The sequence below is a fragment of the Lampetra planeri genome, chromosome 32 (assembly GCF_965212315.1).
Source record: "Lampetra planeri chromosome 32, kcLamPlan1.2.h2, whole genome shotgun sequence".
In the NCBI taxonomy this organism is placed as follows: domain Eukaryota; kingdom Metazoa; phylum Chordata; class Hyperoartia; order Petromyzontiformes; family Petromyzontidae; genus Lampetra; species Lampetra planeri.
Genome location: NC_136138.1, coordinates 8,513,468 through 8,533,047, shown reverse-complemented (window position 1 = coordinate 8,533,047; position 19,580 = coordinate 8,513,468). Strand labels below are relative to the sequence as shown.

Sequence of the window (19,580 nt, the reverse complement as noted above, 5' to 3'; positions counted from 1 at the left end):
CGCGAGTTGTGACGCAAGAGAACACAACTCTCCAGAATAAAGCGCAGGAAATGAGGGTGCGAGCCGCCAATTTCACCCCCGGCTCCACGCCAACAGATGCATTTCTTTTTTCTGGCTAGCCATCAAACTTTTGGCTGGCCATCGAACAAAGATGGCCACCACATCATCCGCTTTCAGATGCGCTTTAGATGCCCTCTGGAACGCTCTTCCTTCTGATATTAGGAAGCCACTGAAGCTATACACTTTTAAATCGAGATTGAAAACGAATTTCTTTTGAACTGCTTTTTTTGTGGTTAGTTTGTTGTCCTGCCCCCGAATTTCCGATTAGCAGGGTTGGCTACGTACCATGTGAAAGAAGTTCAACATACATACAATTTTTCTAGGGAAAGTAATTGTATCCATGATATGGTGTCAAACCCACGCGACCTTCATGACAACAGCGTTGAGTGATTTCCAGTCAAGGTTTAATTTGGTTAGCTTCGTAAGTGCACCGTGAAGGTCTTGTTCCCACGCGTAATTGTAGAACGATAAAATAGTTGTGATTTCACATTAATAAATGCCCATGTGAGTAAAGTGCTAAATCTGTAACATTGCAGTTCGTGCCATTTATAACCGCGGGAACAATAATTGGATGTTATTAAATTTCAATACTTGCTCGGAAATTTGGGTCACAGCGAGATTTGGGTTAGTTTAAACGCTGCGGCTAAAAGGTTCTTACACTGAAAATGGTTAATTGCACACACAGTAATTAACCGGAGTTATTATTCAATGTTTTGTAATAAAATATAGCCAATTAACTTTGCCAGTGCTAAATAATGTACGACGTGTAATTGTTAAATTCAATTGTTCCAATTAGCTCGCAAACCATATGCGAGTCGACAGGAACGAAATGGTTCTATCGGGGACGTATTAGAAGAAAGGAAACACAAAAAAACATAACAAAGACCGTATATCCTGGAAGTAAAACTCTTCGTCATAACTTAACTTCCAAAGTTCTAATACTAAAATGTTGCTTAAATGAAAAAAAAATGCAACATGTGCATCTTACAAAAATATTGAAAATCATGTGACTGTGTATTTGTATGCAAACAAATGCCGCGTCAAAATTGTGCAACGAAATGCATTGTATTTCGATTTAAAGCTTTCGTGACTGCAGGGATTCATCTTCTTGGTTCTTTCGGTAAAGTCACGTAGAAGGGAAATAATAAAATAAAAAAAAATAAAACATAATAAAATAATATAATAAAATAATAATATAAAATAATCATATAATAAATAATATTATAATATATTTGCTTTATTATGTTTGATTTTTATGATTTTATTATTTCCCTTCTACGTGACTTTACCGAAAGAACCAAGATGAGAAATGCATTGTGTTCGTGAGAACTCATTGTTGAGAGGAGGCTGGGTGGCTCGACGGGCTTGCAGGACTGAGCCGGCGCCGCTGATATCCTGGGGTCAAATCCGGATGTCAGCCGCCCGTGCATTAATCCGGGTTCATGCGTTTAGCGAGTCGATGGCTTCAGCCTGCTCGCTACGAAAGATGATTTGATTCGCACGCGATGAGCAATCTTTACGGGGCGATCAAAAGTGTGCCGCTTGCGTGGATTACGGGCTCTTGCGGTGGCCTGCGATTAGCAGGGTTGGCTACGTACGGTGCGAAAGAATTTCAGCATACATACGTATAAGTTCATTGTGACCTCATCCTTCGGGGTCATTCTCTGATGCTCTGCTAGCTGCAGAGCTCCAAAGCTTAAAAGTGAATGTAAATAAGAGAAATGTCGTGGTGAAATCAGTTTTCTGAATGCCCAGACGTTTTGTGGCGGCCGTGACATTGCCAAAGGACCACATTCCTTTGTCTCTTTTGCAAAAGAGCTCTCCTAACCTTGCTCAATTCAAGACACGTGTTCATCGTTATGTACGGCAACTTTGATAGTGCAGCTTGTTGCTAGCCGCTTGACAGCTTGGGCCTTTGGACCTGTGCTCAGCAACTGTGTAAAAAAAACAACTCATCCGGACCTATATTGATCAGACCCAATGTGCGACATTCATTGTGCCGGCAGCCTTGCACGGGTCACTGCATGCTCACATGTTCAAGTTCGAGAGTACGACAACGACCGTCGAATCGACGACCTTTTTGAGGGGTGCTAATTGTATCGTTCTGGCGGCGCACCTCCAGGCGTGGACGATGGCAAGGACATTCCACGGGAGATGCTGCTCAACATCTACGATCGTATCTCCAAGAAGGAGCTCAAGACCAATGAGGACCACGTGTCACAGGTGGCCAAGGTGGAGAAGTCCATTGTGGGCAAGAAGCCGGTGAGAGGACTGCATGTGCATTATTGCCTGAGCAAGCGCTGCGGCCGCGAACCTGATTCCTGCTCACAGCCAACACCAACGGCTTTTTTGTGACCCCCGCCCTGGGCCTCCCCTGGGTCAACTCAGCCTAAATTGAGTACCTTGTGGGATGCGTAAACATTGCCACGAGGGAGACAAAGGCGGCCGGGCCTGGTGCTGGTCAGCCACGCCATCGTGTGCTGGGCCAGACTTCATCATAGGTGCTCGCTAACAGCACTTGGCCGTAAGTCTGTTAAGGCTATACGGGGAATCTTTGTATTTGTATGTGCTTGTGTCTGTCGGTCATCTCAATGAGTTAACCCATAACACCTGGGTCTGTCCCATGACCTGCCAGCGAGCCATCCACTTTTCATGTGGCCTCAAACGTGCTCTGATATCACTGCCACTTAGTGGCAACCGGCAGTTGTTTTTGTTGCTTGTCTTTTGTGTTTATGGCTGCGTGTATGCGTATACATACATATCTGAAATGGTCCTGGGCCTCCTTTAGGTCTACTGAGCCTTAAATGAGTGCCTGCTGCGATGTGTAAACCTCAGCAATTGGGGGGAGGGGGGGGGGGACAACAGCAGCTGCGCGTAGTACCGGCCACACCATCCCACGATGCACCAATCTGGCCTTAATATGTGCTCGCTAACAGCACTTGCCCCAACAGTCGAGTCACGGCTACATGGGAATATGTAGCGCTGCGTGCAAAGGTGGCCACGGCATGGTGCTGGTTCTTGCTAATAACCCTTGCCCAGAGGGCTGTCTCCGTGTATACTATTATTATACGCACGTATGAGTTTTTGTGCACGCGAATGTGTGCGCATTTAAGCCCCTTTGCACGCGAGTCAACTTAATCCCCTCACCAATACGCTAATGGCCCTGCGATACTCCTAATGCATTCCGGCTCCAATTTGAGATTATATAATCCCAGGCGTGGGGGGGGGGAGGCGAGAGAGGGGGTAGTGGGGAGTGGGTGTGGGTTGGTGGTCGAAGGAGCGTGCGTTTCATCGCAGAATTAAATTGCCACGCGCACAGCGGGGCGCACAGCGCGGGTCTTCAGACTCCATCGCGGAGCTCCACCCCGATCACAGGACGACTGAGGGTTGGGGCGCGGTGTCGGGACAAACATTTTTCCGTAGAATTTTGCGGAAAAAAAAAGAACAAACCGGAAATCTAGTCTGTTGGGTCAACGTAAAGGTGCATGCAGCTTTGTAACCACTTGCTCACTCCACTGCTGGCGGAATGGCCTCCGCTAAAGACGGTCACCACATCGCGCGCTTTCAGAAGCGCTTCTGCGGCCTTCTGGAACGCTCTTCCTTCCGATATGAGGAAGCCACTGGAGCCATGCACTTTTAAAACATCTCAATTGAAAACTCATTTCTTTCGAACTGCGTTTCGTGTTTAGTGTGCTATCCTTCCCCCGCACCTCCGATTAGCGCGGTTGGCCACGTACGGTGCGAAAGAAGTTCAACGTACATACAAGGAACTCTGGAGAGTAGATGGTGTTTTTTTGCCTACTGGTCCACGCTGTCCAGGCATCTTTGGAAGGGGTAGGAGCACCCGACACGTTACGCCACCTCACGCGACCTTTCCGATCGACTCACTGTTGCGTACCCATTTAAACTGCCTGGCGGACGCAGCTCTGTGGCACCAGGCGATCGAAAACTTGACCTTTGGATTTCAAGTTGATTTCGAGAGCGCTTTCGCACGTGACTTGCCATTTCTGGTGGTCCCGTTTAGCCAGTTTGTCCCGACTATTTTACACGGGAGATCCGTGGTGCTGCGTGAGCACAGCAACAACAACAACAACTAAACAAAGACAACAACATCGAGGTTGAAGGGAACGAACCCTGCGGTCCTTAAGGAATATTGCACAACTAACAAACGAGGTATTTCATTCAGGAATCGATTTTCATTCGGTTCATTTTTACCATCTCGTTAGTATTTCTTCCCTTCTTTCCTGCCTCATTGGCACAGTTTTGTTTGCTTCATTCACCACAACAGTACGTTAGCGTACACTTGGCCAACAGTGGGCTTACAATAGAAATAACTCTCACATATGTACCATTCGATGCGTCGCGCATTGTGAAATCATTACCATTTTTTTTATCGGACGCACGCATTTGGCACACCTACTTACGCCCTTGTGTATACGTGTTGTGACGTGCGTGTGCCTGTCATTCTTTCATTTAAACACTTTTTAGTTTTTTGGGGTGGTATTTTATGGCAATCTTGCCTACAAACCACGCACATCTGGGCATTGGTGTTGGGAAGCTGTTGCGATGAGTCTCATATCGAACGGTTAAAGGTGTTTTTGTGAAAATGTGCGAAGTGTCCTTGAACGGACAGATATGAATGGACAAATGGACAGGCGAAACAGATTGATGGACATGATTTTTCCAGGACACAGCAGAAAGTAGAATAATCGGCTCGTGTGATGATGGAGAACAAAATGTTTCATCCAATTTCTTTGAAGATTTCTGCAATGCTTACAGGACAGGGCATATGGGGGCATACATCGCTTGATCCAAATCACAATGCCATTTATAGCTGAAGAGAAATTAGCATTTTCTACCATTCCCTAGGCTGACCTCGGAAATGGTACGAGATTAATCAGAGAATATTCGTTCAGTAACAGACCTACAGAAGCCCTCAATTCAGTTTTCCCTCGTCCAGTTATATTTACCGAGCACGCAGAAAATATTATGCCACGTAATTGCTAAGAATTCTTGGGCTTAGGTATAATATGATCTGACATTGTCGACCACACGAGACCTCTATGCATTCACAAGTAGTAATTACATTGGCCAGATTTTAAATTACGTTGGATCCAAATGTTGCATATTTTACTCACGCATGATTTATTTCATTGATTGTTTAATGCGCGGTGTGTTTTAAATTGTATGTTATTGAAAATGGGGGGGGGTTGGCGTTTATTATTGGAACGGGAGCAGCATGAGTTGCATTATCATCATCAGCCATTGCTCTGCCCATTGCTGCACGAAGGGCCTTCCACCCCATTCTCATTTCCCATGGTCTCACGTTGCCACCGAGTCGTATTTGTTCCTGCATGTGAGCCGATCTCATCGTTCACTTCCCGTGATGAGGTCGGCCTCTCAGGAGCATTTCTTTCCCCCTTTCTTTGACTGCCGCTCCGTTGTATGTACGTCAAACGTCTTTCGCACCGTACGTAGCCAAGCGCACTAGTCTCACCCATCAGACTTCATTCCGACAAATGATATTGATACATACACATACTTCTAGATTTGAAGCTTTCGTGACTGCAAGGATTCATACTCTTAGGTTTTTTTCGGTAAAGTCACGTAGGTAAAAAATAATAATAGAAATAAAATAATAATAATAAATGAAATATATCATTTATATAATTGATAATAATAATCAATAAATCATACACATACTAACAACATCATAAACACATAACATTAAAAGAAACATGGATAATCAATTAATTAATTAAGATTTACTGTATAGTACCTACAACAGCTCGTCGTTAACAGGGGTATGGTTGGGGAATGGTTGCTAAGCCCTATGGAGGCACTACACTACACTATACACTACACTATACACTACACTATACACTACACTATACACCAGAGGTGGGACAAAGTCATTGTTATGCAAGTCCAAGTCGAGTCGCAAGTCATCAAATTCATGACTCGAGTCTGACTCGAGTCCAAGTCACATGACTCGAGTCCACACCTCTGCTATACACTACACTATACACTACACTACTATACACTACTATACACTACACTATTATACACTACACATTGGTCTCTATGGAGGTCCGTCGTTAACAGGGGTGCTCGTTAAGAGGGGTTCTTCTCTACTTTTGTTCACGGTAATTATAATATTTTTCATTTGTGTTTATTTCTCCGATCCGTGTGTTCCTCTTTCGGTGTAATTCCCAGCATGCACGAGGCGGAGGGTTTCCTTGGCTTACGTAAAACAATGTCGCTGTGTCGTGCGTTGCAGGTCTTGGCATTGCCCCATCGTAGGCTGGTCTGCTACTGTCGCCTTTTCGAGGTGCCTGACACCAACCGGCCGCAGAAACTCGGCCTTCACCAGCGGGAGATTTTCCTCTTCAACGACTTCCTCGTGGTGAGAGCCGCGCTGCCGGTGGGACCGAAGTGGTTCTAGCTCCCGGTCGCTCTCGCAAATCCCTCTCCGGCCGCAGAGGAAGACTTTGGACGAATTTGTCATGCAGGGCCAATAGTGTTGCGTATAATAGTTTCTAACAACTACAGTCGATCCTCTCTTAACGACCACCCCTATTAACGACTAATAGCTTAACGAAGGGCCTCCATAGAGCCCAATGTGTTTGCTTACCGACCATTATTACCCTGTTAACGACGGGCTTCCGACGAGCACGCGGGCACCAATTTCGGCCAATCGGCGTGCTCCAAAGTGACCGGACAAGCCTCGGCCAATCAGTGATGTCCATTCATGAGCTTTGGGGCATTTTTTACGTCCAGCGTCTGCTGCTCTTTGAAGCGCAAACATCTACTCGCTTAACGACCAAACCATTTAACGACCGTTTTCGTGGAACCAATTTGCCGTCGTTAAGAGGGGTTCTGCTGTCCGTAAAGGATACAATGAAAGTGAATTGCATAACTAAATTGCGTCAGACACCATCATCCTTTGGCACAGATACATCAATCAGGGTTGCCACCTGTAAATTACAAAAACCAGGACATATCATGGGAAGAATAAGAGGAATGTTTCACAATCCTCAGAAGAGCGGAGAGAGCTACGTGTAAATGCACTGGATTGCCTTGAGTGGTGAACTATTGCGCAACCGATAAAAACTGGGACCTTTAACGTGCTGGGAGGACTCACGTGATTTCCTAGCACGGCTGCCTCCTGGGAAAACCAGGACAGGTGGAAACAGGAAACCCGAATGTTAATCGTGGTATGGGGCCGATAGGAACCTCTCTTTAAATAATTTAATGGTAGAGTGCTGCTAATGAGAAAAATGTAATTATATCATGCTTCTGTTTTTTGGCAAGCAACCACAACCCAGAATATAGGTTTTTAGGTTAGATCGCGTCACTATTAATGTGTCTTTAAACCCGCTACCACTCGACACAGCCAAATAGTAAGGTTTGTCATGTAAATAAAATATGCCAATTCGTCACTTCATCATTACGTTTACAAATCGTTACGAATTGTAAATGTTGTGGGTTTACTCTCCAACACACAAGCGGTGTGCTGAACCAGTAACGAAGAATTGGCACGTTCTGTTTACGTGACCAACCTTACTAATTGGCTGTGTCAGGTGGTGGCGGGTTTAACGACACATTTATATTTATGCAATCTAACCCAACAATTATGGATAAAGCCTCCTACTACTGCGTATTCAACTAACTAACCATAACCCAGCAATTGAAGAAAAACGTGTGTGTGCACTTCAGGTGAAATTCACACCACATCAAAAAATAACTTGCATGTAAGGAAGCGGAATCATTGTTTTCCTAAATTCATGGCGTTCCCACTCGTTTCTTGTGCTACGATTTGACTCTGGAATGATCTTTCAACAAAAAGAGTCAGTGGTCGTTTTCTGACACCAATGTGCTCCCACAGGTGACCAAAATCTTCCAGAAAAAGAAGAATTCAGTGACCTACAGCTTCCGGCAATCCTTCTCTCTGTACGGGATGCAAGTCCTCCTCTTTGAGAATCAGTGTGAGTCTCTTTACAGCAAAGCACGCTGGCTATATGAACCTTATGGCGGTACCCCAGGGTACCATAGTACCCCGGCTCTCGCACAATGTCCGTGATGCAGTCATTTTTAGTCTGTTGATGGTCGGCGATGCGGCAATCGACTCATCTCGACGAGCTGTGCACGATGCACTATTCAAAGTTGAATTATTCGATAACGGATTTTTTAATGCTAATGTTTGGCGTTTCGACATCGGGGAGAAGCACCGATTTCGGATTGATTGGTACCCCAGTCGCGGAGTTAAGTAACATCCCTGGAACAAATAGTGTCCCAGAAATAAAATATTTAATTGCCTCGGCCATTTTGTATTATTTGGTACCCCGGGGTACCGCCATAAGGATAATATGTTCGTCCCAACCAGCGAACTTCGCGCAGACACTCTCCTAACGTACGAAATTACTGAGCATCGTGCATTGAATTGGACTGCCGTTACACTATTGTTTTAATTTTTAAGAGCACGACATTTATCAGGCGTCTGGGTGGATTGGAGGCAAGGCAATGTGGTGGCATTGCTGAGATCCTGGTTTTGAAAATGGGTCTCAGCCGTCCATTATATAAAAAAAAAACGGATTCCCAAATGTAGCGAGTTGGTGGTCTCAGCCGAGTCGCAAATGATGTCCACTCAAGCTATATTTGCAACACCGACTTGCGACTGTGATTTGATTCGTCGCGAAACCCGACTGTGGTCCCTTCTCTCGGCTGTCCTGTTCGAGCGCAACTCACTTGCCTGAAGTTGATGTGGTGTCTCTCTCTCTCTCTTACTCGTGCACGCTCTCTGATCCACGCGTTCCTGTCGCTGTCTCTCAACGTAATCCCAGACGTGCACCGACTCCACGCTTATTTTCGCACTTTTCACGTTGAGTTCTAACAATTTAGTTCACGTTTCTGATCCACGTGACATAGCAGGTAATATATATACACCGATGAAAAACTTGAAAGAGTTGGTATGAATAATGCAATACGCACACGCATACTTTCATTCGGAGCAATTTTAAATGTGGATATTCCAAACAGCTCTCAGCATAAGCAACAGTCGTTATGCATGCCTTACTTAATGACTGTATTTGCATCTTACATTGAAATTACACTCGGAGGTTCTCTGGCCCAGCAATCACACTCTCCCCCGGCTCACAATAAAATGCAGAGGGTATATTATCTCTCCAATCACGTGCGTGGTCCTTAAAGGTGCTGGGACATTGTTTACGATAAACGCATGGACGCTGTGCAGCAGAGTTGAGCCGGACATACGTCAAGAGAATTACGAGCAATTACTAAAGTGTCTCGTCCCAGAACACCGTCTTCGGTCAGACATTCCCGCGCCAAGCTGCCAGAAATGCATCTTGGCAAGACGTCAGTAACGCTGATGGCAATTGTGACATTGCCATTTAAGTAACGGTGATTCAATCCCAGATCAATTTTTAAGATTGCCCTCGCCATCTTGAAGATCCTCTATAGGCTGGGCTTACCGCTGCCTACTTCTTGCCGCTCATCTCACTTCTTCCCAGCTCCATGCGCTCTTCTACCTCTCCCGTCTCACCTTTCTCTACTACCCCTCCACACACTTTCTGTTCCAGCAGTCAAGGTCCTTTGTCGAAGCCCCCCGAGTTAACCTTCGTTCAGTGGGACGTCGCTCATTCTTCTCTGCTGTACCCATAGTCTGGAACACCTTTTCCCAATCTATCCGTATTGTTGACTCCCTGGCCACCCGTGCAAGTTCAGGCTCCAAACTTTTATTTTTCTATTCTACCTCCGACTATCTGCCTCTCTCTATGAAACAAATATGGCCACTATTTTTCTACAGTGTCTGATCACATGTAAATGCTTTATATACTCAAATTGTCATTCTGCTTTTAAGTGTCTGCTGCATTGACCAGTGTTTTTAGAATGTGGAGCTATCCATTCATAGCCTTCCAGTGACGTGGATGCCAAATGTGTCTTTTTATTGTAATATCATTTGTTTTGCAGATTACCCTAACGGAATTAAAATTGTCTCCGCCGTCCCTGGTGCTGACACCAAGGTGCTGATGGTTTTCAATGCTCCCAACCCAACCGACCGCAAGAAGTTTGTCGATGACCTCCGCGAATCGATCGCGGAGGTGCAAGAAATGGAAAAGATCCGCATTGAGTGTGAGTGACCTTCGTTTGTTATGCAACATAGCACCTCGTGCTCGATGACATGAACGCCACATCTTCACCGCGCTTAACCCTTTACCGTTTCCGAGGCGTCTGCAAATTGAGACTCAGAACGCGCAAGCGGGTCACCGTTAATTTCATTGAGAGAGGCATCGGGCCTTTGTTTTTAAAGACATTGCACTCACCGCAGAGAACTGGAGGACTCTACGATAGCTGGCACCAAACTGTGCCACACGCCCTCCCGCATGGCCTTGTGGGAGCCTCAGTATGTCCTCAGGTCGGAAGACGTACCGATAAATGTATTTTATATTTTAGTACGTCATCGGAACGGAATCGGAAGAAATTTTTACGACGTACGCGTACGTCATCGGAATAGGAAAGGGTGCAATCTTTGTCCTCGTGATTATGTATGCACGTGTGTGTTTGTGCGTGCGTGTGTGTGTGGGGAGCGGTAGTGTAGCGGTTAGCGCTCTGCGCTATGAACCTGGCGACCCGGGTTCGATTCCCGCTCATGGCTAACACCAGTGACGATTATCTGAACCGGTCCTGGCCTTAAATGAGTACCTGGTGCGGTGTGTAAACATTGCCACTGGGGAGACAAAGGCGGTCGGGCGTGGTGCTGGCCACCCACCCCCCTCGTGTACCGTTCCGGCCTTCATAGGTGCTCGCTAACAGCACTTGCCCCTACAGTCTGTTAAGGCTATACGGGGGGATCTTTGATCTTTGTGTGTGTTGAAGCCCCCTGTGCGCACTGCTGCAGTCTCCGTCGGCTATACAAGAGCAACTTTGTCTTTGTTGCAGCTGAGCTGGACAAGCAGAAGGGCATAGTGCGGCCGCCGCCGTCTCAGGGTCCCAGCGCCGTCAAGGACCCGCCGGCCAACGGCAGCGTGCCGCGAGCGAGTCTGGACGACAGCTACGCTTCCAGCGAGGTGCTGAAGAGGAGCGCGCTGAGCAGCTCTTTGCGAGATCTCTCGGAAGCAGGTTGACACCAAATACGACTAAAAGAAACACCTCCTTCCCCGCTGCGCTGGCTTCTCCGCTTCATTGGCTTCTTCGCTTGGCGACGCTTTCGGTTGCGTTTTCTTTTTATTTTGTAATTTATATTTTGAACACGCAACCCCTTTTTGTCAATCCACTGCTGGACGAGGAGGGCCTCCTGACACCGTGTTGGTCGTCGGGAGCTTGTTTGACCGTACTTCACCACGCTGGTCAATGCTGTTCGGGGAAGATCTCATCGCTCGCTGATGATGAATGCCGTGGTCGGGAATCGAACTTGGGTGCCGGCGGGGGGCGGGGGGCGGGGGGGGGATGTAATAACGCAGTGCCCTAACCACTGCGCCACCGCTCCTCCACCCTGCGTTCTTTCCAGCCCTGCTTTTTGAGTCTGCTCTTCTTGCTGTGGCAGCAACGCAGCTTTCTCATGAACCGATATTTCACTCGCTCATGTGTGCCAGGCATCAGTTGGATTGAGCAAATTATTTAGGGGAGGTTTTATTATGGAGCTCCTAAAATGCTGAGATGGAACTCGCCAGTCAGCCCAATCGTGCAGGATTCTCCTGCAACAATAAGTAATATTAAAAATAAAAACAATTTAAACACGCTTTAATGAAATGTACCGTACTAGCAATGGAAGAACTCCACGACTCTAGGAAGTGGCTCCGAAGCTTGCCATAACGTAAGGGACCGTGGTCATTTACAGCCAATGTCAGTTTAGCGTGGACAATTAGAGCCAAGCCGAAACATAACATATAAAAAATTCGTTTTTTAAATATATGTTTTTCATTTTTTATTATAAAATATAGTATTGTCATCAGTATGAAATAAGTATACCAAGTTTGCAGTCGATACCACATTGGGAAGTGGGTAAAAATTGAGGATACGACAACAACAACAGAGTGAGTTAATATAAAGCGTGTAATAAATAGAGTCTTGAGATTCAGTGAAGATGTCCCGACTAAATAAATGGAATTGTTAAATTGTATTAATATATGCAACGTGTGCCTATGATAAAATCACCGAGATTGCACCTGATCATAAGCTCAGCTGGATTGGTAGCCACCTTGCACACAAAGCGAAGCTGTTGGCAGATGCAGTCATTGTCAGCACAGGGCAATACAACACGATCCAGTGTACGATGCTCAAACATCTATGCTGCACTCATTCACCAGTGCGGCCTGACCAGCGTGACGCAGCGTAGTCAAACAACCTCCAGGTGCCGCACGGTGCAGGGGGCCGTCGTGCAGCTGTGGGTTGACAAACAGGGCCTTCTATTGTCGCGATATTCACCCATTACGAAACCGGGCATCTCTTCAGTGTCAGCAGAAATCCTTTTACCTTTAAAAGGGACCACGTTTACCCACGCACCACTACAGGCGCTCGAACTCCGGCAGGAGCGCGTGCCGAAAGCTTGAGAGAATAAATGGTCAACACGTGGCCGAAGCCGGAAGGCCGCACACTCGGATTACTTGTGGCAGCGAAAACCTACTTGCTCGGCCACATTCATGATTATGCCACTTGTTAAACAGCCAGATTATCAGAGCGTGATAGAGCGTGGGTTGTGGCGCTGGTCGTGGGTGTATCTATCACGGACACCCTTTTGCCTACACGAACCACTTACCACTTCTCAGGCTCACTAGAGACTCATTTGACTTTTTCAGAGCCCTAAATATGCGTGCAGCCTTTCTCGGGGTTCACCCACCCATGGTTGAGAAGCCCCGATTTAGACAAATCTTGATTGATTGAGGGAGGCTAAAATTAAATGAGAAACGCAAGCTCGACTGAAAACCCAGTGAGCAAGGCGCTAAATTTGCCTATTAATTTCACACAAGGCACCGAGTGCATCGCTTTGAAGGTGAATATGGAATACACAGAGGTGTGGAAAGTTAATTGGGAAATGTATCGTTTCACCATGGGGTGTTTAAACAATTATTTTGTAATTTTTAGCCAATAATATTGTGTAATTTTATGAAACCTGACTGTAGTTCACTGCTGCATTGAGCAAGTAATTAACTTATTTATTTTGTCATGAATGTATTTTTTTATATATATAAAATTAAAGGCATAGCGGTGCGCTCCCTTGTGTACACGGCAGGCATTTATAATCTCACAATTGGGAGTGTTCAAGTGTTGTACTTTATACTACGGAAGTTAACAGAGTGGATAATCCAGTTGGCACTCTCTTTATGACTGTGTATACATTGCTGTGGATGCTGCCGTGGTATAATGGTCAATGCACTTCACAATCAGAATCTCTATTTCTACTGGAGGAATCCGATGAGCTCTAAAACTCTTTCTCACAGATGTCCAGTATGCTTGCAATCCCGGTACAGCAGTTCTGCGCTTCTGACTTGTGTTAGCAACCCTCTGCATGAATTGTGCACGCTATAAATATGACATTATTATCATCATCATCATAATGTGTATTTTTAACACGTAGGCTTTCGCGACCAATATTATCCATAATAGAGGATTTTGGGTTATATCGCGTAAATATAAATGCGTCGTTAAACCGAGCTGAACAACTAACAAATTGTCATGTTTCTTTTACGTGACAAACCTTACTAATTGGCTGTGTCAGGTGGTGGCGGGTTTAACGACACATTTATATAATACAGGTTTTTTTTGGGTTAAATCGCGTAAATATAAAAATGTGTCGTTAAACCAGCCACCACCCGACACAGCCAATTAGTAAGGTTTGTCACGTAAACAGAATGACACATTTATGTGTTTATGCGATATAACCCAAAAAACCTGTATCATGGATGACATTGGTCGCGAAAGCCTACTACGTGTTAAACTGACACATTTCTATTTAGGCGATCTTACCAAGAAATCTCTACTATGGAGAATGTTTAATTTCACTAAATCCCTTCTCCGCCACGGTCCACCCCGGCAGTGTAAATGGGCGCAACCGCAACAGTTCACCAGATCGGCAGGTCCACGTGTGGTGGCATTACTTGTGGGCGCTCCCACATCTGGCCAAAGATCCCTTTAAAGGGGGGGGTGGGGGGTTCTCTCGACCACCCTCCAGTTGGAGGCCCCCTCCATAAGCAGTGGCGTGAGTAAGACATTGCAGGGCTGCGCTTTTGACTTTTCGCTTCACCTTTATGTTGCACGTGTTTGCACGGTGTGTTTTCTGTTGGTAACGAAGCGCCGGCGGTTTTCGTAATGTCTCGTCCAGAGCGTGGGAATTCCGCAGCTTTGGCGTTTCATGCTTGTGGTCAAACAGCCCATTGCAGAATTCATTAATTATTGACCATCGTGGTGTTGCTGTGGATTCATTTAATGTTGCTCATTGTCTTGTCATACGAATTCATAAATAAAAAAGTCGCTCGTAGGCCACTTTAAATATTGGTTGATTTTTAAACAACGTACCGGCTTGCAAGGTGGTTGAGTCGTAAGGATGTCAAAGTGCTTGGTTCGCACTGCTAAGATCCTGGGTTCGAGCCTGGCAGCCAGCCATGGTTAAGCACTATTCGCAGGTGTCGTGAGTCGATGGTTTCAACTTGGTCCCCAACGACTGCATTTTTTTTTGGTCAAAATTATTTATTGGAGGTGGTGCTCACCTCCTGTTTACAGCCCTGCGGAACCAGTGGTGAAAATGCCAATATCCCTTGGCAGGGGGGTGGCGAGTCTATCCATAGGACCACCATTGTTGACTTTCCCACAAAGTGGTTACAATTTATTGACTCTGGAGGGATGATTGGGCTGAGCCAACCCCCAACCAGGATTTGAAATCGCAACATTTTGATTGCAGGCTGCTCACTCTACCACTGAGCTCCATATCCTTTTTGGTTTTGCACTTAATCTCTGTGAATTAAAAGACATTGGATTGACTTTCATGCGATAAAACATGTATCTCATTAGGAGAAGGCGGGTGGGAAAGTGCTGCCCCCGAATGTGTAGAGCGGAGGTCACTGGAAGGAAAATCTCAGAAGCAGTTCTGTAATATCACCTTCCACAGATCGTTTTCTAACACGGGGTAATGCCCTTATCTGTGAAATTTACAAATAGAAAGCTTCGTATTGCGATGCGAGACCAATATCACAATTTGGGATAAAATTGGTTTGAGAGGCAGACGAATTTATAATGAAATCACCGGCTCGCATTGCGGTTTCATTAGCTGCACTGCAGCCTCGGTGCATTTTTACGGCCTCCGTAGGCCCTCCACAGCAGAATTCACTCGTCAAATTCGCTCTCTCTCTCTTTGGCCTCTCAGGAAAGAGAGGCAGGCGGAGCAGTGCAGGATCCCTGGACAGCACAATGGAGGTACGGTATGTGCGCGCGTGGTGCATCATAACAGCTGTACTTTGCCAGGAGCTGCTGCTGCTGCATACTAATCCCACATCCAGGGCAGACTTGAACCGTGGCCCATCTGTCCGTGAGTGCTGCTGCCTGCCACTGGGTTCACTGGAAATTAACTCGAGGCAGTTTGAGGTCCAGACTTAACTTCCTCGAGATAATTAAAAAAAATTGCATTCAGACTTGGAGAAATTAACCCCATCCGGCCCCCGCCAGTCACGATTCGTGGTTGCCGCAGTTCAGTCGTAATTCTCGTTTAAATTACGTCTGTGAAAACCTACGCAGAAGGGACATTTTCACTCTAACAACTCAAGTTATTCCTGCTGCTTCATTACGAAAACCCAGCGAATATCTCGCCTGTCGTTCCCAACAGGGTTCAATGATGGGCAGCCCTCACATGCGCAAGCGGGTGGCTGCCACAGCGGACGAGACGCCGACCTCGGCCACGTTGACTCAGCCCATCTCCAGCTCCAGCTCCTTCCTCGGCTCGCTCTTCAGCAGCATGAGGGGCAAGGGCGCCGCCGCGGGGGGCCCTCCCGCGGGGGGCACGCGACCCCCCTCTGCGGGGGTCTCCACCGTACAGGCCCTAGCGCATGCAGCGGGCGACCCATACTACCCGGCGCCAGCTACCGCCGCGTCTCTGCCTCCTCCTCAACCCCAGCTGCCACCGCCGCCGCCGCCGCCCCCGCACGCGCACGCGCACCACACGTGCTCGCACCCGCACCTGCACCCGTGCCAGCACGCCGCGCTGGGGCACGTCCACCTGCACACCGCGCACTCCGCGCCGCCGCCGCACACCACGCCTGGCACTCCGCCGCAGGTGCCCGCCGTGCCCAAAGCCAAGGCGCCGTCGGGCAGCATCAGCACCGACGTGTGAGAAGGTTCGGGGGGGGCTGGTGGGCTGGGGTTGGGGCGAGGCAGGCTGGCGATTTGTTGAGAGATGAACACGCAGATGCAATGTTTCGGCAGCGTCGGGTTCATTTTCTTTGGGGGTGGAGGTGGGGGGAGTTAAATTAGTGCTGCCGATTATAACCAAATGACCAAGAATGCACAATTTTCTCGTCAGATCTCGGAAGCCAAATGGTGTTGAGCCACCAATGGTGCTCAGATGGATGACCCCTCGCCCCAAAGTAAGTTGCGATCAGCGTTGGGTGCAGTAGAGGCCAGTGCAGAAAACAAAACCGATTATTCTGTACTTCCCCCTATCTCCACATCCACACTGACCAGCCAGTTTGAGTTTGGTCAAATGCCCTTCGTGGCTCATGAAGCTCGTGGGGAAAATCCCTCATCCATCAGTGGATTGACAAAGCAAGGGGCAGACGTCCACCGAACAGTGGCAGCTTTAGTGAGAAATCTCAAAAACAAGAATACAATGCCGAGCTTACTGATTCCTGCGGAGGAGCGCGCCAGGTGTATGCATGCCGTCACGTCTTGTCACGTCGCTGGCAATGTACGAATGCTCGGTCACACTCGCTTACCTTGCTGTGACCTGGCCACACTGATTCGTGGGAGCGGGGGGGGGGTGGTCTGTGTTATATATATATTTTTCGACGACCCTCTGCGATGTCTCGAAGTGCAAAAGCCGAGGCGATGATGTCCACTTGCGGCCGTGGGGAAAGTCACGTGGGAACAGCGCCGATGCATTAAATAACAGACGACCTCGTAGCAAAGGGTAAGCGGTCCATCCGCAACCGCAAATGTTACGAATTACAGACAGCCCGTCACGTTTCTTTTTGTTCGTTAACCCTTTACCCCTTATCGGCGTTGCCCGGGCGGGCACTCGAGTGCTGTGGCTGCGGCTACGTAGCGGTGACAGGGTGTGGTTATTCCAAGGCCGACGGAGAGCTAGCTATGCACATGCTTGCACAAGTTGCCAGCGATGTGTTTCCCAGCACATGGAAATATTATGCAGACCCACAAGAGTTTTACGGTAGAGTGAGGAGCGGCGGTTGTATGTACGTTGTATGTTGGAGATGATCGAAAAAAAGGAAGCCCGCCTGCAGACTACCCCAGCGCCCCCCCCCCGCTCTCCAATCGTTGTTGTTATTGTGCACGTTTGTGGATGAGAATGTTGATCACGACGATAGGTGGTAACCAGCTTCCCACCTTGCTGCAGTAGACACAGGGGCTGTGCCATGTTTGTTAATCTCTGAGTATACCACAGATGAGGACCACGGTTGTGAAATTTTAAGATGTTTGAAAAGAAAAACCCACATCAAAATGAATGGCCAACAGCTCTTGAATGTAAGTTAAATACTGCAGGTGTTGACTGTTCCTCTTTTTCAGAGTTTAGCCATCATGAGCCGTGACTCGATTACCGAACATCAATTAAATGGGGTTGTGCGACTCTGCCGACCTTAATGATCAGTCAGAATATTTATTTATACTGGAAGAAATCCGATGAGCTATGAAACGCTTTTTCACACATGCCCGGCAGTGACTTCACTTTGGTTACCAAACATTCAAAATTTATTACTGTATATGATCTTTGACAACAAAAAACAAACAACGCACGTGTACATTGAACCTTGCATTTTATTGTGAATTTTGTAAATAGGCAAACATCAGAAACTGACTTGATCACTTCACGCTGTGGGTACTGAAAAGTGTGAGTGTTGCGAATTGGGGATATTGGCGAACCCAAGTACCCGGTGGTTACTTTCTCAAAGATCGACAAAGAAAAACTGCCAGTGTTGTTCCGTTCGTCCAGTAGTTCTTAAGATGAGCAGTTTGGTGGTGATCGATTCCGATGGTGGAAATGACGGTGATTAATTGTAGTTGTGACGGTGACGGGCTGGCGGCGGAGGAGCTCAAGCTTAAGGACAATCTGCTGTTGGCAAATGTTCCAGTTGAAGCTATTTAAGAGCCTGGTATTCTAACATGCAAAAAACGCATTCAGTTGTACTGTAGTATTAATAATGTGGACCTCAGCAGGCTGAGTCAAAGCTGACAAATCTGTGCATTGTACAAAAATCGCTTTCATCAATAGACATTCAGCATCGTTAAGCAGTTAAATACCTGTAAGGCATGTCAGGAAAGAGAAGACATTGCATACCAGCATCCTTTTTTTAAGTTTCAAATTCAGTGATTGTCAATGTTTGACTCGAAATGATTGTACATTGTAGACAAATATCCTTCGATATATAAACACGTTATGTGCTTCGTAATCCCCAACCGTAGAACTGCCGATTTTTGCTACAGGTTACACAGTACATGCACTCGTCGACTTAATATTGTGATGTGCTAATGAGGTGAAGACCTTATTGTTGCTTGAATGTGCAATATCTATCCCCTAGAATACGTGTTGAATCCACATGCCGATATGTGCTTTTATGATACTGTATTCGTAAATAACGGCCGGTGTTTTGTTAGCATAAATCACTCTGCTCACTTGATGATGGCTTGAATGACATTTTTTGACCCAAAGGCAGAAGTGTTATTTAAAAATAAAAGTATATAGAATATATTATAAAAAAAACTATATAAAAAAAAGCTGCATGCTTGATCAAAGTTTGCCCAGAAAAGGTATATTGCAATTTCAGTGTTAAGGCTGTTAATGTTTTGTATTTTACTGTGGACTGTTTTTTCCCCAAACAGCCCGACAATGTCTATAAATGTCGACCTTTTTAAGTTTGCAAAATGTGTTGTGTTGCGAGGGAACGTACACACTGTATTAGCTTTAGCAATGTAACGCTAAACCTCTGCGGAATTGTTATGTTGTGATTGTGAGGATGTGTAAATTCGGACTGAATCCACGAGTGTCAGCATTTTCGGCTTTGCTTCAAAATCTCAACCCCCCCCTCACCCCGAGATCTCTCACTCAATTCGTCAGTTGTACGAGGCCACCGTCAACTGGCTCACCACGCGGCTCGTGACGTGCAACCTTTAAGCGTGAATGCTGGTACACAGGATGGCCTTGCAAAACAAATGGTACAGTCGAAAGCCTTTGTACATTTTGTAAATCGCAACCTCAGTGGAACCAGAAGTTTGACGTCAAAGCTTTTTTGTTGGTAATAAACTCCTGCCTTTTCCCTGCACTGAGACTTGCGTGTGCATTGGTG

The 19,580-nt window shown here is 46.6% G+C and overlaps 1 protein-coding gene across 1 annotated transcript in view; it reads left to right on the top strand.

Annotated features, from left to right (window-relative positions):
* LOC144729506 (IQ motif and SEC7 domain-containing protein 1-like) overlaps positions 1 to 19,556 on the top strand; it is a 34,032-nt gene extending 14,476 nt beyond the window's left edge. The window contains exons 6-12 of the mRNA XM_078609842.1: positions 2,183 to 2,322; positions 6,341 to 6,466; positions 7,949 to 8,048; positions 10,051 to 10,212; positions 11,020 to 11,199; positions 15,437 to 15,486; positions 15,893 to 19,556. Of these exons, the coding sequence (XP_078465968.1) occupies positions 2,183 to 2,322; positions 6,341 to 6,466; positions 7,949 to 8,048; positions 10,051 to 10,212; positions 11,020 to 11,199; positions 15,437 to 15,486; positions 15,893 to 16,396 (1,262 nt within the window). The 3' untranslated portion in view covers positions 16,397 to 19,556. The remainder of the gene's footprint in view (positions 1 to 2,182; positions 2,323 to 6,340; positions 6,467 to 7,948; positions 8,049 to 10,050; positions 10,213 to 11,019; positions 11,200 to 15,436; positions 15,487 to 15,892) is intronic.
* The last annotated feature ends 24 nt before the right edge of the window (positions 19,557 to 19,580 follow it).